Genomic DNA, 24,085 nt, shown 5'->3' with positions numbered 1-24,085 from the left:
ATGCTTTTGAAAGATAATAGAGGGGCTGGCCCCGTCGCCGAGTGGTTAAGTTCGCGCGCTCCGCTGCAGGCGGCCCAGTGTTTCATTAGTTCGAATCCTGGGCGCGGACATGGCACTGCTCATCAAACCACACTGAGGCAGCGTCCCACATGCCACAACTAGAAGGACCCACAACGAAGAATACACAACTATGTACCGGGGGGCTTTGGGGAGAAAAAGGAAAAAATAAAATCTTAAAAAAAAAAAAAAAAAGAAAGATAATAGATTACAGAAAACAATCATTTTAATTTTGAAACACTTGAATATTATCACAAACAGTAATGAAAGAAAATGCATACAATGAGAGCAATTTACTAAATCTGAATCAACTTGCTAAAACTGAAGTCTTAGTGATAAAAAACTATTTTGAAAATTACTTAAAGGCTTAAACTAGATTACATATGTTAAGACATATGCATACAAAAGTATTAAATTCATATTTTTGTGTATTATGGTCAGCAATTTTTATCTACATTTATTGAATGAGTTTGTGTTTTAATCTTGGAGGATGAGAGAATGCTTTTTTTTCTTAGAAAGTTAATATGATTAAATCAAAATCAGGAACAAAAATAGGGAAAAAATCTTGACAAAGGAACATAAACCAAATGAATGGAATAGTCCATAATCATTTTAATATAAAATTTTAAAATCCAATAAATGTAAGACAAAATAATTGGTCAGATCTTTCTCATCTCATTCACTGTAGATCAACACTCAGATTACATGAGAAAGGCAGCCACTTTCTATGGGTCTCATTTACAGACTATGGGAATAGTGGAAATGAAGTTGTATTACAAGAGGAGTGAAAAGTGCACACTTTTTGACTATAAAGCAGCAAGGTATAGTTTTAATCAAAACTCCAATTTTATTTTTTTAAAGGAGCAAAATCAGAAGCCTTTTACATTAATAATATCCAACTCCCTCAAAGGTATTAGGGTTTCATAAAGTATGGAAAAATGTCATCTTATTTAATTGAATTTGAAATTTTCTCTATTATAAATATAAAAAGAGGAGTGTTTTTATGCCAGGCACATATGCAAAGAGAATGCAGTAGAGTATGAAGAGCTAATATCCTTGAATAAAAAGTAATAGCTTGTGCAGGGTGGCAGTATAATATATTTTCTTTATTAAATTACTTACAGGAGCACCTTTCTCTCCAGCTGGACCGGGAGGACCCTGGGGTCCTGGACGCCCCGGCAAACCAATTGGGCCAGCTGTACCTGCTGATCCACGTTCTCCCGGTGAGCCCTAATACATGGGAAAGAAAGTATTTGTTATTAATGATGAAAAAAGTGATACTGGCTTCAGAATCACTATCTTAATAGTGGAATCTTATAGCATAGTAAATAATGTAAAAGTTACTTTTAGACAATTTTAAGATTTCAAACAGGAACAATTAGTACTATTTCAAAGATTAATTTCTAGCCCCCAATATTAAATATAGATATTTAAGTTAGGACATATTGATAAGGTGAAAAAATATTTCAAAACTATTTCTATTTCATATTTTATAGAGGCTATCTTTTTTTCACTTGTGCTCACAATGCTTTGTAAAACATAAACACAATAAATCACTTCCTAATCAATTTTCTGCCTGTATTATTATGGACTGGCAGAATACACTTTCTAGACGAGTATTTCTCAAAGTGATTTTTGGGCTTCACCTCAAACTTGCTGAATGGCATTTTCAGAGTCCTAAAAATGAGTTCAGGAATTGTCATTGCATTAGGTTACAAACATAATTTTTTACATAATAAATTTTGATAATCACTATCCCAGAGTTTGGACTTTTTCCCAGAAAATAAGTCCTTAAATTTATCTTACAGTCCTGTAGGGACCATTGGGTTTTATTACGCACACTGACAAGATAATTCACATTTGATTAGGTACATCCAATTGAGTTTCAAAGAAGATGCCATATATTTTCAAGTAATTTTCTTTAAAATATACATAATATGTGAAATTAAAAAAAAACCAGTATGGATACTGACTTCATAATAATTACCTCTAGCAATAATTTAAGAAAACACTATCTAAAGCAAGAATAAAAGAAAAGCAAACATATATTTACTAAGTCACGTAGAGCTCTTACGTGACTTAGTAACTTATTTACTACCTCCATTTTTATTTAAGAAAAGAAAACAAGAATGCTGTCTTTGGATTAGATTCCTAGATGGTTGGTGAAGTTATAATTTATCACTTTCTTCATGATTGAACTAAATGTGGAATATTAGGAAATATGATTATTAGTAGTTTTCTTTAATAATTAAGATGTTTAGATAATAAGATCATTTCAAAACTTATAAAAGAAATGACTTTTAAAAGGTGGAAGATACAATACTTTAACACATTTTCTAATATTATATTGCCATATAATTGAAAATCATTTTATTACACAAATATGAATTACTGACTTTGTTCTAATTTATATTTTTGTTAGCTAGAGAACTAATTATGTATCAACACAGGAACAATAATAACAATGAAACAATTTGTATTGACATAGTGCTTTACAATTTATGAGTCAGTTTCACATTGTTTGTCATTTTATTCTCACAAAATTCCATGGAATGGATAGCACAGTTGTAACATATCAGTTTTAAAAATGAGGAAACTGTGGCTCAAATAGGTTAGCCATCATATAACTAGTCAAGGGAAACCCTGACCTTGGACTCTTCCCTGTGCTTTCTTCACAAAGCCGTCCATTGCTTCTCCCTGATGAAAACATCAGTGACTCCCAGAGGCTATTTAATTGAAGTTTCTTTAAACTTATTACTTACTCAATTTTACTGAAACAGTCATTGATTAGAAAGGCTTATAAGAATATTTACTACCTAATTTCCTGACGTTATTTTTCTGGCTAAATTCATAAGGTACATGGAATAATTTTTGTTTAGCCAGTTATTGGAACATTAAAGCAATTAAAATAAATAGAGAGGATACAGACATGAGGTTACGGGAATAATTGAAGAGTAACACCAGAAAAAGTGATTTGTCTCTCATTTTTTCACTTTAGGATTAGTTGAACCACTGTTACAGTTTTTTATTCACAGGGTATCAAACTTAGGAGATAGAAATAATTTACAGAAACTTTACCAAAAATATGGTTAAATAAATCATAAAATTTGAACTTGACATAAACAAAAAGTGGCAATTTTGACTATATATGTAAAAACAAACCCAGGAATTGTTCCTCATATTGCATAACAATAACGAAGAATTATGTGAAAATTAAATTTTTACCAATTACTTATTTCAAATACTAAAGAAGAAGAAATGATTACAAAGGAAAATTGCAGTTAGTATTTTTTAGATAATAAACGTCTACTCTGCCAAAATGTTCTTTTTAATTTGACAATATTAAAATATATTCTGTAAAAGGGTCACCCACAAGTGGTATAGCTGTTAACCAGGTGGCCGACTTCAAATGAATGAGTCCAGAGGCCAGTGCGGAAGAGAAAAATAAAAGGAGAGCCCTCTAAGTGTTGTACATTCAAGAAGTCCAACCCTAACAAGAAAGGAAAGCTCTGTCTCTACTTCTTAGAGAGGGAGGTCAGAAGCGAAGGCTGGAGGAGGAGGAGGAGGGAGAGGGAGGGCGAGAGAGAGCTGGGGAGAAGGAGAGAGAGACAGAGAGCAAGAGAGAGAGAGAAAGAAAGAGAGAGAAAGAAGGAGGAGGAAGAGAAGAACAAGGGCCTGAAATTGAGAGGAATGCAAAGGTGTTCCCCGGATTACACAAAAGAGAGAAAGAAAAAGTTCAGTAATGAAAGCAATATTTTTTTGGTTTTAGAAATATTTTTTTGATTTTAGAAAAATATCAATAGAAGACAATGTATAATATGCTCAGGTTGATTCTGTTTTATTCAGGTTAATACTAACATTCCTAAAAATAAATTTCTACTTTTCTGTAAAACTGATTTATTGAAAATCAATGTGGGCACAAGTGTGACTGTATTACATTTTTGTTTTAAATTTTTACCCATAAAACCTCAGAGTAGGATTACTACCCATTGGTGTTATCAAATCTAAACTAAGCATTCAATTTAAGTGCTGAGATATTTTATTTGTAATTGGCTATACAAAAGGAGATGCAATTTTGATTTGTCAGGCCATGAAATCCTTCCCTCTAACCCTGCTTTAAATTTAAACCCCAACTGTTTGAAGATATCACATTAGACTGTGTTGAAGTTGACAGCTACGAGACCGGAATGATAAAAGGAGAGATTTTCTAGAAAGCAGAAGTGTATCTTAAGAGAATTTTATTATGTTTCAATTAACGAGGCTACTAAACAATTATTATGTTAAATACTTTGTTTATGTAATATAATTTAATTTCTGTACAATTTTCTTCTTTTTCAGGTAAAAGTCATAAAGCTCAGGGTCTAGCTGATGTGCCTTGATTCACACAAAGTTTTTTCCTACAATGCTGAGTACTTCATGAATAGTGAAAAAAAATTCCCTGATTGCTTGTAACACTATAATTCAAACATTGTGCTAAATTTTAATAAGTAGAAGAAATTTAGCCGTATAAGCCACTTCTGCCAGAATAAGCTCATATTGGTTAAACACTCTCCCAAATGATAAAACTTTAAAGAACTGATGGTAATGCTCATCTCCTTTGTCCAGATAGTCAGTCTCTGTTATTCATAGTTCATTTGAACTTTCATATACAATTCATTAGAATCTTTGCCCTTTGTCACTCTTGCTTAAAAGTTTATTTTTAATTTTCAGCAACAACAAAGAATTGTTTTCAGTTTTGAGAATTATTCAACACACATGACACTCACTATGGGACTTTTGCATTAGGTTCCACCTCTGATTTTAAAAGTTAAGTATTTCTTTCTTATATGCAGAACTCTAAACAGTTTGAGTTAATGCATCTTTTTGAGAATATATTTATCCTTTATCTTCCCAGAAAAAGTCATATATACATACTCAGAAGTTTGTTTTTTTACTTTATATTTTAGTATTGTGATGTTAAAATTATTTTCTCCTAAAATATATCTCTCATTGTCCCTCTAACACAATATACCCACTTCTACCTCTGAATGTTTGGTTACACTTATATTCTATCTTGGAAAGTCTTTGGTCTTTTCCAGTACTGTTAAAATTCCAGCCATTCTTTAGGCCTGGGATAACAACCACCTTTTCCAAAAGTTGTATTATTCTGAGAATTTAAAGCATGAGACAGCCTTCTTAACATTCCTTACACAGTCTACCATAGTACTGTAGGTTTTCTACCATTATTTTCTGAAAGAATTAATTTAGCATTTGGAGTACTGAATTTTCTCCTGTAAATATCTCCATGATTTCTTCACTAACATTTCAAAAGCATAAAATACTTACTGTCTGCATTAAAGAGTTATAAATAGTAGTAATCAGTATAAAAAGATAAAATTAGAGATATGTATTGGTCTTTTTGTGAACATGATAGAAATGTTAAAAAATTTAGGATCTAAATGTAATCAGGTGTAATCAATAGAAATTTTCCAAATTTTCAGGACAAAGAACAGTAATCAAATGTACACTTTCCCTAGAAGACATAGTATAAAAATTAAGAGAAATATATATTTCCTTAACTAGGTATATTATGACTGACAAGTTACATGAAAATAACTCATGGTGTGTACTTAAGAAAAGAATGCTTGTTAATACTGAAGTCTGTTTAATACTGAAAACTAATCGAATACTTTCATGCATATCAAGTAGAGAAAGAATGCTGATTTGAAACAATAATGATGTGTATAGTCTGTAGATATTAAATATTATTTTTTATTACAAAGCTTAACTATTTTAATTATTCCCTTGGAGCATTCATAAGATTAAATTTCAGATTGCCACCTTGCTTGTGGAAAGTGCCTTAAAATTAACAATAAAAACATACTACTTTCGTTTAGTTAAAATATTGCTCATGATCGTGTCATAGCTCATTAACTTAGAAACAGTGGGTGAAAACAAGAAGAGACTATATTGATGTATATTTGTGCCCTAAAGTACAACTGCAATTTCCTTTTCCATTAATTACTTCAGACATTCTATGTCTAGATATTTTTAATAACAGCATGCACTGTGATGATTTTATTTGATACACCTATAAATGAAAAGTGAAAATCTCTGAAGATACATACTGATTAAACAAATGATATTACAAACTTCCAAATCTTATTTAAATATTCTCAGGTCAACTTTTAAAAGAATAAGCCTTATAAATCCTGTAGCCCCAACTGAATCACTGGAGAAGTCCCATTTCTTTCAAAAATGAAAATTTAAACCCAATATATTAAATAGAGAACATATTTACATATTCAACAAAAAAATAGTGAGAATCCACTCTCTTGACACTGACTGGGAATACAAAACGTACTATGGTAGGTTTCAGCCCCTGAGAAACTTACATTGCAAATAAATTTTTTTCCATAAAAGGTGGACATCGATAGTGATAGAAATCATTGCATTGCTTTATAACTGGCTGTAGTAAAGAACAGAGGGATTTACAACTGTCAGAAAAATAAAAAATTACATCTGAAACAAATATGTTTGGGTTTAAACATAGGTTAAATGGATAATTATCAGCTCCACAAATGCAGGATTTTTGCTTGTTTTTTTACTGGTCTCCAGCACCTCGAGCAGTTACCGGCACACAACAGACCCTAAGTAAATGTGCCAATTTCATGTGTGACATTTTCCTTTCCAGCACTAGAATCAATACCTTTCCCATCTTAAGCAAACTGATTACCCTCACTTGGTTAATATGGCTCACTTTTTTTTGCCAATAAAATGGAGACAGAAATAGTTTGTCATTGGTTTTTCCATGTTTAATGTGGTGATAATATCTAAAGCTCTTTGAACAGTGCCTTAAAGTAGGAATGCAACAGATGTTAGAGAACTGTCCATAAAGAGCTAAATGTTTCAAAAGTAGATATGCGATTCAAATCATCATAGAAGAAAATTTTACAGAAAAGAATACTGAGGTCCAGAAGGTTATATGGAATAACAAGGTAATACTGTTAAAAGAAAGGTGGAGTTTTTCTACATAACAGTATCTTTAATCCTAATTTCAACTCTCTACAGCAATGATGGATATTTTACACATCAAAAGTTCTTAACTGGAACAAACTCACAGAAAAAGGGGCTAAAACCTATAGAAATATCATTTTCCCAATTTGTGATTTAAATAGCAATGAAAATGTAGTAAATTAAAAGTTTTCCAAAGGCAATGATACGTGTTGAATTACATGAATTATAATGACCATAATATCATAAAGTATTCTGTTATTTTAACACTAAACATTAACCACTACAGGTCGCTTGTTTTCAACTTCAAGGTGGACATTTACTAAGGGAAGAATTTACGTTTCTCTATTTAGTTACCTTTCTTTAACTTTACATTAGCTTTACCCTCTTCTGCAGCCCCTTCACCTAAACCTCACAATGGTAATGAAACAAGAAGCAATAGCATCCCTTTATGTTCTTGGAGCACTGAAAACAGTGGTTATTTCTCCGACTCTTCACACAAAGGAGAACACCCAGATAAATATTTTCTTAGTTATTTTCACTGAGTGTTTTATATTCTGAAGAGCAGTTGTAAAGTAAATGAAAGTGGTAAACAGGGAAATCATCTCATCAGCATTCAGTTAAAAGGCAGCTCCCTAGAGAGAACAGAAGCTTAAACACAAAAAGTTCTTATGAACAAGATCTATACAAGTAGAAGGCAAAAAAGTCTACCCCTTTCTTTTTAAGGCCAAGTTGATGTTCACGGCAAAACTAGTATGAGGTAATTTCTACTCTCCAGATTACATATATTTTAGGTCAGATAAGTTAAAAATTCAGATAAAATATCAAGCATTACCAGAATTTAAAGCATAAATTCGGAATGATTAAGTTGAAGTCCTGCAATATCTCAATCTTTGGTGAGTGAGCCCCACCACCATCTCCATACTTTGCTCAGCCCTGGTTGGATGTCATAACAGTCCACTGAGATCTACTGGGGTTCCAATAGAGAAAACGTGCTTTATCTTAAAAAGTATAGTATAGGACCCAATTAGTCACTTGGTGTATAAGGAAAAGTCAGTGAAAAGAAGGTTCTCTGGAATAGGATGTAGGAAAAAAATTAGAAGAAATAAGAATTATGATAGGAAGGGTATGTAAACTCCTAAGGAAAAGATGACAACAGAAAGAAATAATAGCATAGAAAGAGGAAAAGAGGGTCAGAATCATCACGAGACAGTTACGAAACAGAAGTCGGAGGAAAGGTGTAAAGACTGATGGACAGCACAGTGGTGAAATCGTGGACATTTACTTTGTAGCAGCTTTGTATCTGGCTCCCTCTCATATACTTTCTTTATATATTAACCATAATGTGGTTGTAAAGATAGAGGGCTTTTACTAAACACACTATTATATTTTTTTTAATCTCCTCATTTCCAGAGAAATAACTGTTGGCAATGAGGGGATTCCATCTCAGAAAAAATATATGGAAAGATTATGTAGGGAATACATTTTCCTTGATTTTGTTTCATGAAAATATAGATGGTAGGTGCAATCTGAGGATTTGCTGGCATGACATATTTGTATATACTCTGTTTACAGAAATATACAACATTTACTTGGTTTATGTTCAACATGTGAGAAAAATGGTGCACTGCCTTTCTCTTGCTGTTCCGTCCCTTGTTGTTTTCTGCCTTGTGTGTGGGCGTGAAGGCAGCCACTTAGTGAGTAAACCCTTTGATCAGAAAACATGCCTGTGATTTGACTGGCATCTATTACCAGCTCTTGGATACAACATCGTGCATACAGCGAACACTTGGTTTCTGCCAGACTTTAAAAACCCAAAGTCATAGCACCCTGCTGGGATAATTTTGTCTGTCTTAAGTGGGAGCAATAAAAAAATGTTTCTCAACATACGTTTACTCCTAGTAGCAAAACCTTTAAAGCACTATAAAATTGAAATACCAGTTCTTTGCTAAGAGGATTAAAATAATGCTGAGTGCTTTAAGACTAAACTTAGCATACAGAAAACTTGCTTTTCATAGATAAAACTGATTTTTATTTATAGCTTCAACTTCAACATAATGCCTTTAGGCAAAAATCATTGTCCTCACCCTGTCTTCTTTGTTCTATCTTTTAACATAACACATTATTTACTATGTTATTTTATCTATCTCATATCTGTCTTCCTCAGTAAACCATAAGCTTTTTGCAGGAAATGTCCATTTAATGAATCTATATAACTTCAGTTTAATAGATTGTCTGGTATATTCAGATATTTATTTACTTATAATTTTTTTACAAAAGAAGGCTTATAGCAGCTTACAGAGAAGGTATAAAATATAAGAGAATATAAATAAGAAACAAGCAAGAAAAATAGATAAGGAGGTAACTTTTTATTGGCATAAAATAGAACCAAGAATATTAGTAATCAAAAAATGCACACTATAAACTAAGGTTTTTCCCAACTGCAGGTCATGTTCCATTGGTGGGTTATGAAATCAATTTAATGGGTTTTATCCAGCATTTTAAAATTTTAACTAGAATAAAATATAGATAATATTAAGGTACACCACATGTACTTCTTTTATAGTGAGTTGTAGTCAAAAAGTTACAAAAACAGTCATAAAGCAAAGAGTTATCTCCTCCACTGTCTCAATTTTGACTCCATGATTTCTGTAAGCCAAAGCAAAATGAGAAATCTAATTTTCATAATTTGTAACAGTTAAAAGAAAAAAATAAACCAGCTAACTTCTCAAGAAATTATAAGTATTTCCCAAGCTATGATTAGCAAGCGACGACTTCTGAGAATATTCATAATGAGGGCCCTGTCTAAAGTGATCTCCCATATCCTCAAATAGATCCCTTTGGTTGATGCAATTCTACACATCATTCCCTCTAAACACAGGCCATTGGCATCACAGCCACACCTAGCACAGGTCAGTAAATCTGCTTCTATAGGGTGTCATAGCAACATGATACAAATAGCCTGGTCTATGTTTCTAATTGCATGGATTATGGACAAAGAGAATGGATGCCAAATACATTTATAAATGAGTAAATGGATACAAGGACAGATGGATGACTACTAAATATTATATTTTGCTTTGTATGGGTCAGAAAAAACAAGAATATAGTGTAAAAGGTGCATAATTGTGTCATGTACAAACTTGACAAATCTCACTGTGAGCAAGAGTTGTTAACTGATAAAGCCTTGCTTAGAGTTTTCAGTTTCAGTTCATTGATAACTTGTGCAATGAGGGGATTTATTATTTCTCTTGTAATCCAGAAATACACAGTACAACTCTGCTTAAGAATTGTATTCTAGGATAAAGAAGCTAAGGATTCAACAGCATATTGAAAAACATCTTAAGGATTCAACCTGTTGACTTGTTTAAGTAATTTAATCTTTGATTTATTCAAATTAAGCAACAGTTATAAAGAGTACATATAGGAATATTACAGCCCAGTGAGCTGTAATATTAGCTCCTCTAACTCTCCTCCTTCTAACAAAATTGTTCACAGTTGAGAAAGGTCAAGAGGACTTGGCAAAATGGAAACAAAATAGAGAGAGAGAAAGAAAGGGACAGGGAACTTAAGCAGATGTTTACAGAGTAAGAGATATACTCATCTGGAAATGAGTTTATATAATGTGCTATCATGGATTTTTGTCTTCAAAAGACTATGAACTTGGGCAAGTTGTTTACCTTCTCTAAGCCTCAGATCTCTTGCCTTTAAAAATGGAACGATAGTATCTACCAGGCCAGGCTGTAAGAATCAAATAGAATAATGATTATAAAGTTCCTAGAATTAAGAGTTGAAAGAGTAAACTGTTTAAACATTTCATTTCCTTTTTCTATTTTTCTATTTCTATTTTCTTTACCCTTCACATTCTTTAGTCACATTCTTTTTCTCCAAGAACTCATTACTTTAATATTTTCTCCTTAATACAAATAACTGCAAAATCTCCATCTCTCTCTGTTTCTGTGAATTTCAGTCCTGCAACTTACTATTATTTGGTCAATATCCCAAAAGTAAAGTTAATAATATGATGTAAACTCAGACCAATCTATTACAGAATCAAGGAGTTCTACAGCATATTCTTACGTCTTTATCTGTATGACTTAAAATTTCATAATCTCTCACCAACTGACTAGTTATTTCCCTCCATTTTGATGTCATCGTTTTTGATAAACATGACATAACAGAACCTGTTATCTTTTTTGCCAAAGAATACACCACTCCTGATTTTGTGCTTTTAATATCAATTGCAAGGTAACCCCACAGCAAGTCTTGAACCTCAAAAAATAAGAATTAATACTAACAAACTTTCTGGATAAGTAATGGTTTACATTCAGAAAGTTAACAGTTTTTTGTTTTAATCTTAGTCATCTGGAATAAAAGTTTTTCAAAATCAGATTTCACATGCACATAATTGCTTTAAATGGAGTAAATGACAGCTTGTTTAGCACTTGTTGGAGGAGTCATCATCATGAACCTCTTTATTTTATAGCAATTACAGCAATAGTGTAAGGAACTAATAAATATGGATATCTTTCCTGTTAGTGGTTTGTCTTCTGTCGACTTTAAGGAAGAATTTTAATTGGTTGATGCCTAGAGTATTGGATACGTGAATTTCTTATAAGAATAGGTGTTAACTCCAAATGAATAAACTCACAGGGAGCATCTGTGGAGCATTTCTGTTGGCAAAGTATAAAAGCCTTTTAAAACCTTTTGTGACTGCTAAGAGATTTTGGGTTTTCGTGTGAGAATGTTTTGTGTTTGTTGTTGTTCTTGACCAGGTGAAATTGCTCCAGGCATGGAAGGCATCACTAAACTGTCATTCCCACAGGGACACAAGCTTGAGGTCATCATTCAGGTTTCATCTTTCCTCACTGTCCATTTCCAATCTAAATCTAAATCCTACAATCCTGCCTTCCTAGTGTTACCTCTGCACTGTCCTTTCACTTCCCACTGCCCTAGTCATTGGCTCACTCATATTATGACATTGATCACTGGACTTGTATGCTCATAGAGTCTCTCCACCTGTTATATATTACACATGAGTGATGATTTTTTTCCCTAAAACTTTAATTTTTTTACTCCATTTGCTCCCCAAATTTCAAATCTTCAAATTATTTCAACTTGGCATTTTAGAGCTTCAATGATCATATGCTGTATTATATTTCTGCTTTAGCTTCACAATATGTAAACACATAGCAAAGTGCCGGGATCCTAGCAAGAATTCATCAAATTTTAGTCCTTTTCCGAAGGTGCTCCACTTCGGTAAGACCAGACATTCCCTAAACACCTTATCATTTTCCTAATACCATTTTCTTAATCTTAAATGATTTTGTAATCCTCTGCACTCTGTGAAGCCAAGTTCAAGCGCCACCTCCCATGTGACCCTTCCGCTGATTTCTCTCCTCTCCCTCCCATCCTTGCATAATTACCATTTATTGTTTGTATGTCATCAGGCATTTAATCATTGACCGTCTTATAGTACTGTTTAGTCTTTGGTGTGTTTATTTTCAAAACTATTTACCTTATTTTAAGTCTGTTAAAGGATATCTTCCATGGAGCTTAACTATATACAGGGAAGTAAATAGTAATAACCAAATAAATGGCTGTTGAAGCCGGTTAAATAAATAATATATTAGATTTTTATATCATATTTAATATGTTATTCTACATGTAACTGGATTATTGTTTATTAACATCCTGTTAAAGTGTATCTCTTGGGTATATTATTTCCCCTATAAATACATTGATTTCAACTGTTCTAAACATTTGGAATAGAATTGTTTCCTTGATCTCAAAAAATAACTTTAAACAATTTAATCTTTCCGATCATAATTCAGGTTTTACAGACGTACTAATCATTGATCTTAAGTAAATATATATATACACATACATATATTCCTAAAATAAAAGCACTTTAGAACCTGAATATCTAGTTAAATGGATTGCATTGTACTAAAAATTTTCAAGGTTCTACGCTTAAACAGGAAATTTTTGTCTTATTCAGCTGTTGTTCCTACTATTGCTATCACACTAACTTATGAGGATATTTAAAAATGTTCCACATAAATTTATGAATTTTATGAATATGGAAAGTCAAATATAGTTACCAAAATATTTTATTTTTCTTTTAAAAAAAATCTTTACCAGATGCCTATACATACCTTAATCATTGTAATATGACATTTGCACGATCTACAGATTAAATAGAATGCTAATCAGTCTGCCAAAGGTTATATTGCTGTGTTCTCAGTGTTAACTATGATATATACACTTTACTCCAATATCAGGCTTTATGATGATTCATATAAGTAGATACAGAATGATTACTGTGTATCAGGCACTGTGCTGTGAAGGCAACCAAAATAATACAGGGAACTCACAGTCTAATGAGACAATCAATTATATTCCAATGTAATTTCTAAAATACCAATTATAACACAGAGTGCTGAGGGTGAAGAAATTTCAATAATAAATGAAATGGAGGCAAACTCTCCAAAGACAACTTTATACAGATTTAACGCTTAAGCTTGATCTCTATGGATGAGTAGGATCTTTGTCAAGTAGTGAAAGACAAATTGAGGTTTCTTGGAAGAAGGGGAAAATGAAAAAGTATTTTCTCTGCAAAGTATAAAAGATCACAGTAGTTTGAGAAGCAAGAAGAAGTTCGATGCACTAGATTGTGTAGAATTAGAGGGGCAGACAATAAGGAAAATAAAGTAGGCTATGGCGATTGGGATCAAATTGTGAATGTGACTGGTTGGTCATGATGAGGAGTTTTTGGTTCTGAAAGTAGCATGGGACCATGAGATATATATAAGCAGATGAACGGCAGTTAAGGATATGTAACTATAATTCTAGAATCAGAGGGCAAAACCGACTGAAGAGGGTAAGAAAATGGAGTCAAGGAGATGAGTTAAGACACTTAAGCAAGGAGAGACAAGAAAGATTCTGAACAAAGGTGGTGGTAGTGGAAATGAAGAAAAAGGGTCAAATTAAAGAAACATTTTGAAGATAGAACTAATATGACTTCAACACGTTGTATGAGGAAGTTGAGAGGGATTTAAGGCAACTTTCAGCTTTTCAGATTGCCTAAATAAACTGAGAATGAGAAGAGGCCACTAAAATTGTTAGTTTGGCTGTTACTGGTAACCTTTCAGAGTACAGATAAGAACAATGGTGACTTTATGAAAAAATGAAGGCTGTATTTGATTGCTTTCTTAGGGATTGAAATATATCTCAAAAAAAGGAAAGGTAAAGTAAAAGTATGATATTTACTCATTTACCAATTATTTCATAAGGTTACATTGACTAAATAAAGCAATCTGGATAATACTTAAAATGAATATACAGCTTTCATACTCATGAGATTTTTTAAAAAGCATTGACAAAATTCAATTCTCACCAAGTACTCAGAATCAGAAAAATTATGATTTATTTCCTAGGGTATTGTAAGAGGCAAGGCAGATTCTTTTACCTCCCAACAGCAGCAGTGGAATAAATATTTCCAGTCATCTAAACTCTTCTGTTTCTGCACTCATTAGTGCATGCAATTAGTAGAAACCAGGCACTGACTGATTTGATTGACATGTGTTTATTTTTTGGCCCACACACTGTGGGATCACAGCATGAGAGTAATGAAAGAAGAGCTGTAATTTGCAACCATGTATAGCGTGGATATTTATTATAATCATACTTACAACTGGACCTGGTGGGCCCTGGGGACCTTCCCCTCCTTTCAGTCCAGGTGCACCCTAGGAAAAGTGAAAAAACAAAGAAAATGAATCAATCTGAATTAATATAAATAGGAGGAGATGTATGATTGATAAAATGAGGATGCTAGGAAGTATTTTTAGACACAAATACATAATGCTATATATCTTATGATAATCAATGCATATTCTTACATATTTTCCCTTAGTTACTCATGAATCTTTATTTAGTTAGGACCTGAAAAAAATGCTTCTAATAAGCAATTTCATTCAAATGCTTTATCTATATGTTGATTATACCTGAGCTCCAGGAAGACCTCTTTCACCTGGGAAACCACGTAGTCCTGCCGGTCCATCTTTCCCTGAGATACCTTGAGGACCTGGGTCACCCTAAAGAATATAATACACATCCATTATGCCGAGTAATTTCTATACATGCTTCCTCAAACAAAATTGTGATGAACTCTAACCTACTATAAGTAAAGTCTGAATGTCATTTAATGATGAGAATATTGTGCAGAATGCCTTATGTGTTAAAATGAACTAACCATTACCTATATTTATGAGTGATATAAATGGATTGTTTTATGGTCAAGGGGGAGAAGTGGTCTTAGGTTATTGTTCAGTCGTGCCTTGAAGTACAGTAAACTGAATATTTTACTGACGTATCTTTCTGACATTCATTTAAATACCATGCCAACATTTAGAGAATCTACGGACAAGTGATGGAAGCTACAGTGAAAAGTAAACGGATGTTTTCAGTCAAGAAAATTCCTTGAGCATGTTGTACCTTTGCACCTTCTTTTCCTGCAGCACCAGGAAGACCTTGCTCACCAGGAGGTCCAGGAGGGCCAGGATGTCCACGTTCACCTATTGGGCCAGTCTCACCAGTTGGTCCCTAAATTGGATAAGGAAACCTTCATTAGATTGCTTTTTTATGTTTGGCAAAGATAATCCAAATAAATAAACCCAAACTCAAAATAAATATTACTCTCTTTCACAAAAGTTTATCATTCTCATATATTTTCATGATGTCCTACAAAACACTTCATATAAAGCACTGAAAGCAGCACATCTGAGAAGAGTCTAAAAAGATTATGTGTAATCTTGGTTAGAATCTGAGCGTACGAGACAAATATATAGATAGATTCAAAGAGATGTTTTCTTTGTTTAATACCAGAATTGCTTCAGGATGAGGCCACTCCATGTATTGTTAAAGACTGTGGTTTTTCACTACAGTTTTGTCCCATTCCCTCTTTTTAAGTAAGGTGTCGAATGAGTTTAGGAGTAAAAGAGGCTTTGCTACCACATTGGTAGCTGCTCAATGAATCACCGCTTGATGATAAGCCCAGGTCCCCGAGAACTCAACAACCAAAGTGGTTCTCCTTGGAATTTCCGTGGTTGGAGACCTCCCTCTTGTTAATCTGTATTCATTTGACAGAGTCTAGAGAATGCAGCAGGCAGATCCTAAAGGCCATGAGTTTGAGCTGGCAGTTCCTCTCAGCCGAAGGCGGTAACAAATAGCTCACTGCCTTAAATTGCTGCAAACGCCAAAGTGAAAAATGTTAGGTCATTTATGTGTCCCCTGCGTGCTGCCGTTTTCTGGTGCTAGAGTTTAATGAGCTTTCAAGTGTAAATAGAGAATGGTGACCAGTTGCTCTCTATCTCCACTTAGAATAAAGCAAAATGAAGGATTTAAGTTAAAGATATATAAAGGAAAAGTTTCCCGATGGTAGGGTTGTTAAGCAGGGGAATGCGTTACTGAAGTTGTTTCTGAAATATCATTCTTTGTTATTTTTCTAAAAATGCAAAAGATTCTAACTTTTTGGTCTTGAGTAAAGAACACATCTGCCCCAAATTTGAGTGTACATTCCCAGGTTTAAATTCCTTTAATTATGTATTGCTGAAAGTCCCCAACTTATCATTAATGTGCAAACATTTCCTCTCAAAGGAATTTTTCCTTAAATATCTGACCAGAATTTCAATAGTAAGGAATGCAAAATTGATCCTAATTTAACGACTATCACCATTGAGACAAAAATGAGCAGTGATTCACACAGTTGTACAAAAAAAGGAATGAATATCAAGTATTGCAATCAATATTGCTCCTATTAAATCACCTTCTTTGTCCTAACATGAAAATATGGTTACATTTGAAATAGGCAATTGGATTTTCTTTCTTAAAAGGACCAATATAAGAAAAATAATTCAATGACGATGCATGCTCAATAAAACACCTGCTGCTTTTATGCACTAGAGTAGGGAGAAAAAAAGAACACAGGTCCTGAAATATTCAGTTAAGTCCCAAATGTTGGAATCTAATTCCATTTCTGTTCATGGATATGTAACATAAAAGGAATCATTCTTCCAGTTAAATTTTTTCACAGAATATTGTTGTCAAGTTGTTTGAAATAGAAAAATAACAATATTTTTGGAGGAAGCTAATTACAGAGGGGGTATTTTTTTCTTAATTAAAATTGATAGTTAAAAGGAGGGCTTCAGCATAAAAAAAGTATGCAAAAAGCATCATGCACACTGTGTTTTCTTTATAAAGGAATGAACAGTTAGCATTTTCTGTGGCTCAGGATTAATCTTCTAAATAAAATGATCAACTAATCCAAGAATTCTTCATTTCTGCTTCGATCACACATATTCCTAGAAAGAAGATGTAGTTTCTTGATTATTTGTGTGTGTGTGTTTGGACGTTGGTGTTTGTGTGTTTGAATTACAAAGTGTTAAGAACTAATTATAGGCTGAGAGAAGTTTATTTAAACCAATTAATTAAAACACTTATTCAACTGCTCTTGCTCTTTTGCTATAATTTGTTATTAGCAGGGGTAAAATTCCAGCTGTGTAAACTAAATGCGTCCTGTCCATTCAACATGCTTTGCCAGAATTCAAATATTATTTTCTATTCCCATGAATTATTCTCTACAGCTATTTAATATCATAATCAGGATACTGCTTCAATTTTTGAGACTCTTTCTGCTACCTATCTTGAAAAAGCTACTTGTTTTTGCCATTATTTCAGGATACTCAAAGATTAAAAATCGACTATTTTATCACTGATGGAAATCGTTGTTATGAAGACAAAAATCTTAAGAAATATATAATATACTACAAGTACTAAAATTTTAGAAGAAAATTGTTCTCAAAGCTTTACATTATATTTCTAACATATTATACTTCTAAATCTAATTTAAACTAAGAAAACAAGTCATTTTTAATTTGAAATTCTTGGAAAAGATGATGGCCAATCTATTTAACAAAGCATTTTGGTGTTGTAAGCAGATGGTGCTATGGTCAGGCTATTGCGTTAACTGCATTGTGAATTTTCTTACTTATTTTCATCATTTATTTTATCCTTCCCTTTTATTCATTCAGGCAATTGAAAAAGCACTTTAGTTAAGTAATACTTTGCTGAAGTTTACTCGATGTAGGCAAGTTGTGTATATTTAAATACTATCTGAAATATAAAAATATATCATTTTCAATCATAATAAAATGGGAAGGTTTTGCACAACTTAGGAAAGGTGAAAATATAAACAGAAAATTAAATCTTGTTAGAGAAATAAAGTAATGAAATTTACCTGTGGTCCAACAACACCTCCTGGTCCAGGAGGGCCAGTCTTGCCTTGGAATCCCTAAGGGAAGAAAGCATAATCCATAAAAGCTGGGCAGGACACAAAACACAAATTAAAATTCTCTGAGACAATTGAATAACTCACATTTAAGGAAATTCATCTTTTGGCTAAAAATATTTATTTTTAAGTGCTTTTAAATTATTATATTCCAGTTATCCTTAATATTCAAAATTTATCGTCTTCACTATTTCACTCTGTAGTCCAATGATTACTTCCAATAAGTAAAAGAGAAAAGAAAATAAAAGGATGAAGCTGGAACAAAAATGTGTTCTTAACTCTGTTACACCAGGTCAAACAACATAAAGAATTTAAACCTAGCAATGTTTATGGATGAAATAAATGATGATTTAGACACTCTTTGAAACAGGACATTGTTTCTATATAAGGAGATAAATCTACAGTCTGTGATCATAATGCATTTCTATTTCCTGCATTCCAACAATCTCATAAAATAAAATGATATACAAGAATAAATTTATTTAAAAATACTTTGCATGATTAGTAATCATTTCAGCATTTTATCAGTGTTCTTTCTTAAAACCAAAAAGAATATACTTACAAACGTACCTTACACATAATGCAGTCATTAAAATAAAATCCACTAGACGTGAGCAGCGTGTGCTCACTAAGCAAAGCCTGTGGGCATATTCTGGTATCTCTATTTCTCTAGATTCGTGGGTTATTCATTCTGCATGACTGTATTATGATTGGCTAATTACTTTCTCATGTAAATTAACTTACTTTTAACAGTTGGAGAAATAGATTCAAAATACTGGGAGGAAAACCTTCCAAAGAACTGAATTAAAGCATATAGTATCTTTAAAAGTTTTATTCGCTATAACATCAGACTGAAAATAATGTTAGAAAGCAAACAGCAGAAACTGGTAGCACCATGTTTGTATTACAACCGTCCAGATAATTATGATTAAATTATTTATAATAAAATTTCATAAGTAAGAAAAGGAAAAGAATCTGTATTTATAATTATTTAATTGATGTTACAGGGAAAGAAAACAGATTTCTCTTATTTTTTAAGTCCTTTAATTCTTAAGACCATCAGGGTTCCACTTGAGCTATCAATCCTAAGAGCAAACGTATCAATGAAATAGAATTTATTTAGCATTTTATAAACAAAATAGTAGCTTGATTGCTTAATTTTAACTTTTCGGCAGCTTACTGGTTTGGAAATTTACACACACACTCATATATACATACCTATATAAGCACACATATACATTTGTGTGTATAATATATGTGTGTGTGTGTATATACATATATTTTTTTCTTTTCCACTGAGACCTAACAGCTTGCTGTTTCTCTTACCCATTTGTTCAAAAGATTTAGTTTCATACTGTACCTACTCCTTATATTATCTCAATAATCTCCATGGTCACAATTGTTATCTATATGCTGGTGAATTCCTCTACAGCAAACTATTTCTCAAACTCTAATCTGTGCTGAGTCCTAAAATTCTCTCAGCAGGTGACCACCGGACATTTCCAATCATATCTTATGCTCTCTCCCAACTCAACCATCCTGATGTGGAGCTCATTAAATGAATCCTTTCCTTTGCTTTTCCTCCTGTGTTCTCTCCCTTTGTTAGCAGAGTGCCTTCAGATCCCAGGCTTTCCTTCAGCTCACACTCTGTCATTTAATCCTACTGTGTCATCTTAGAGACTCTCTCAAATACAGCTTCTCTCTTGTCTCGTAGACCCGTTTTATTCCAACAGTAATCACCACTTTCCCTGACCAGTTTCTCAAGTCAGGTTCACTCAACTGTCCACTTCAGCCAGAGTCACCATCTCACAAAAACAAATCTAATCAACTCATTGCTGAGCATACATAATGAGCATCCATTACTGAGTCTGTCACTCCAGTTACCTCTTTGCTTTGAAAAGAAGTCCTAAATTCTAGTCATGTTGATTTTCTCACCTTTCCCTGAATAGCCATACACCATATACTTGCACAGCTTATTCACTCTGTCTGGATTACCCTTCTCCCAATTTCTAATCACTAAGTTTGATGTGAAGATGCAAATCCAATTCTGAACTTAAAAAAAATTAAAGTCTTATAAACTTTTTTTCTTAGTGACTGTGAGAGCAAGAAGAGCACACAAAAAATGACTGCAAATTAACTAATGATGAAAATTCAATGATTAAAAATCAATGCTTAATTGAGGAAATTCTGTGAAAAATTCGCAACCCAGTCTTGCACTCATACTTTCCAAGAGGAAAGAGAAAAGCTTGAGTGCTACCACATCTGAGTGGGGGATAGATTTGGGAGGAGCTGGAAGACAGCATTGTCCGTATGTCTGTTCATTCAAAACACTCGTAGTGTTTGCAAGTATCTAATAAATCTTACCCTAGGAATCTTACAAATAAACCACGTACAAGAAAACTTTTATAGTTCAGAATGGAGGATGCTGGTTTAACATTGTCATATAATATGACTACGCCTGACATTTAAATTTAGAATAACAAGTTAAATCATGTTTTTCAAAGTTCTTGAAAACAGAAATAAATCTGACACATGGGTAATTAGAAAAACCTCCTGTAAAACCCAATAAAAATGTAACTTCTATTCTGATCATCTCTAACGGAGTGAGTTAATTTTAGGAGCAATGCAGGATTTGGCACTTGCTGAGACAAATTTGGCTTATTTCAGTATAATAGAAACTATTTCTAATTATTTTTTGTAAAGGCCTAGTGGCCTTACAAAGCTTTGAATTGTAAGACATCAGAATGAACCTGCAATTCAAGGATTTCTGACTGGGGACAAATCTCAAATATAACAGAAGGATTTCTTGTTTAGTATAAGCTAACACATATATAGCAAAATATAGCTGCTCTAGATTCTGACTCTTGTCTAAGCCAATCTTTTGAATCCCAGTCAGCACAGAACAAGGTGAAAGGGAAGGTTCCTGGCTATGGGGTAATTCACCATTGCTCATAAAAGTGGATTTGAAATCAGGAATACAATTTTCCAGGAATAATTCTAGCCTTTGTCGATGAAAAAGTACGAGATGAGAACATCCATCCTAGAATCATTAGTTGATATGCTGTTTTTCTTCTTTGTTTAAATTCTAATGTTATATATAATACTGGTTACTTTAGATAGACACAGTAGCTCTTGATTAAATAGAAGAAAAAAGGGATTTTTATATTGGTAGTTCATTAGGTATCTCTCCTCAAAAAACAGTTTGGAAATATTCTAGAGTTATCCCCAGGAACTTACAAGACGACTTAGTTAAAAATGATTGACTGCAAGGTTTGAACAAGAATGCATTTGCAAATGCAGATTCTTCTTTAGAGAGTTTATTTTATGCTCCTCATGCAGATGTCATTCCCAGGTGGAAATCCAAACAATTTTACTCTTTGGTCTCAATGAATCATTCTTGATTGTGTTTTTTAAATCCAAGACTTTGAAGTTTACAATCCGACTAAAACTAAGAAATTGTTACACTAAGAATTGTCACTTGATGAGCAAAACAGGAATTGGGTGGCTGCTGATGGATCATTTCCCCTACACAGAAAATCATCATGTTTTCAGATTTGTTAGCATCTACTTCGATGCAACTCCAAACATGTCTTTGTGCTGGCAGAATGCCCTAAAATGATTTTGAGCTCATAGTCAAAAGTAGTCGGTGTTGTAGTTTCCTTAAGAAATCTGGATGAAATTAATCAATGGTGAGAACCAAGAACTGATTCTGAGGGAACATGTTAATCCATGATGATTTTTGATTAGACTAACAATCCACTGAAATAGCCTGACATATGGTTTTGTAACATGGCAGAATAAATAAACAAACCCACCAGGATCCCTAAACTGGAGTTGAGCTGCCAGATTCCCCTCTACCCAAATCATTGTTATACACATAAGTTTGTTCAGACAATTTATTTAATGTTATATTCCTCATAATCTTAAAATAAAATTGTTACATTTTTCCATTTACATTTCCTTACTTGAGGTGAGAGGATGCATTTGACCTAGTTCCAGATCAATTACGCCTTATGTTTCCAACATCACAAAATATTTTCTCTCTTAGTTCTGAATAGATAGTGTATTATCTCCGTGGTTTACTGTCATGTGCTTCCTTTAGAGAGTGGAAAAGTGATAGGGTTGGGTGGAATATATCTGTAAACAAAGACTTCAATGAAAGGGTTAAGGTTGATAACCTTGTGCGGGATCTTCTCCACCAGCTCATGTCTCAAGTGCTGCCTTGACAATAAAGACAATCGAATGAAGTAATGTCCCATGTCCTCAAGTATATTCATGTAGGTGTTTAGATACAAACAAGGATCTATTTATGCATCTTTTTGAGATATTTTAATAAAAGTTTCAATGGAATTAATTCCTCCATTGTCCCTAACTTGGTAATTGAGCTGTCAATAATAAAGCAGCTTTCTGTGAAATAATGAGGTGCTAAAGATGGAACATTTCAATCAGAATGATGGGGTCACTTACAGTCTCTCCACGTTGCCCAGGGTGTCCAGGCAGACCATCCTTGCCAGGTGGTCCCTAAAATGACAAATATTAAACACCATACATTATAAATATTTCTTAAATTGTTTCATAGCCTAAATGTAATACATTAGACAATTTTCTTATATTTTCATTAGATATCATATCTTGATGTTCTGTTGATCTTACACCTGATACTATGCGTATCTATCTCTTTAGTACAATTCTTCCATAACTGAGACGAAGAGAAAATTATGTAACTCTATTCTGAACGTTTACTTTTAAATTAGCTCATTAGTATCTATCTTTTTTAAAAGCATATTCAAAATGTTAGCTCTTCAGTATTTGAGAAATGAATATTTTCTTCTCTTTTTGGTGATCTTTTCCTAATTCAATTTCCTGTGCATCAAGACTTGGATAACAGAGAAAGATAGTGTCCTCTAGTGGTGGTCTGAGCTTCTAACGGACAAGAATGAAAAGAAACAAACTCATAGACAATGGCACTTTACCTCTCAATTGCTTCAGGTAAAGGAAACAAAGAGCTATGCTCAATTGTAAAAGTCACCAGGATCAAGCCAGTAGATTTTCTTAAACATCCTCTTGGAAGCATAACATTTATTAAGCACTGGAGAGCAAATTTCCTATGCTATCACTGTCTGTAAAGGATGCCGTCTTTATCATGACTGAAGAAATAAATGAAGCAATTACCTAAGTACGTAACTCTGTGAGGTTCCTAAGTTTTAGATAGTTAGTAGAAAGAGATTGCTTCTTTAGGCTGCATTATGGATTATTCATCCTACTCAGAAACCACTAAGTATCAAGTTCAAGTTTCAAAACATGTTTAATAGGTATAGACAGAAATATTCTCACTCCTCTGGATAAATGAAGAGAAATGATCATTCTAACAACATTTTTAATGACAACAGATATACTTCTCACGATATGTTATTTATTTAAACAAATATATTTATTTATTTAAACAAATACATTATTTACATAAACCTATTTTCAAATATCAATTCTTTTTATACTGAGTGAGAAGAAGGCTTTATTTCAAAATAAGATCATTTTCACACATAACTTTCCTGCACTGGAGTAAGACTTTCTCTAGGTTGGCTACAACACTTCAGGAGAAAGGCTTTGTGACAGTGCCCAGGACCAGCTCTGCTCCCTCATCTCATCTTTGCTGACACACTGGTTGCCATGAGAATTAGCAGCTCTAAT

General features: G+C 33.1%; 1 protein-coding gene across 6 annotated transcripts in view; it reads right to left on the bottom strand.

Moving 5' to 3' along the window:
- COL11A1 (collagen type XI alpha 1 chain) overlaps window positions 1-24,085 on the bottom strand; it is a 196,779-nt gene that overhangs the window by 55,498 nt on the left and 117,196 nt on the right. For all 6 annotated transcript variants that reach the window (XM_001918115.6, XM_070267264.1, XM_023641533.2 and 3 more), the window contains 6 exons: window positions 22,865-22,918; window positions 18,347-18,400; window positions 15,547-15,654; window positions 15,057-15,146; window positions 14,745-14,798; window positions 1,180-1,287 (listed from right to left, as the gene is read on the bottom strand). In XM_001918115.6, coding sequence (XP_001918150.3) covers window positions 1,180-1,287; window positions 14,745-14,798; window positions 15,057-15,146; window positions 15,547-15,654; window positions 18,347-18,400; window positions 22,865-22,918 — 468 coding nt within the window. The remainder of the gene's footprint in view (window positions 1-1,179; window positions 1,288-14,744; window positions 14,799-15,056; window positions 15,147-15,546; window positions 15,655-18,346; window positions 18,401-22,864; window positions 22,919-24,085) is intronic.

Source organism: Equus caballus, chromosome 5, assembly GCF_041296265.1.
Source record: "Equus caballus isolate H_3958 breed thoroughbred chromosome 5, TB-T2T, whole genome shotgun sequence".
NCBI classification, from domain to species: domain Eukaryota; kingdom Metazoa; phylum Chordata; class Mammalia; order Perissodactyla; family Equidae; genus Equus; species Equus caballus.
Note: the sequence above shows the minus strand (reverse complement) of the source record. Positions and strands in the feature narration are given on the sequence as shown.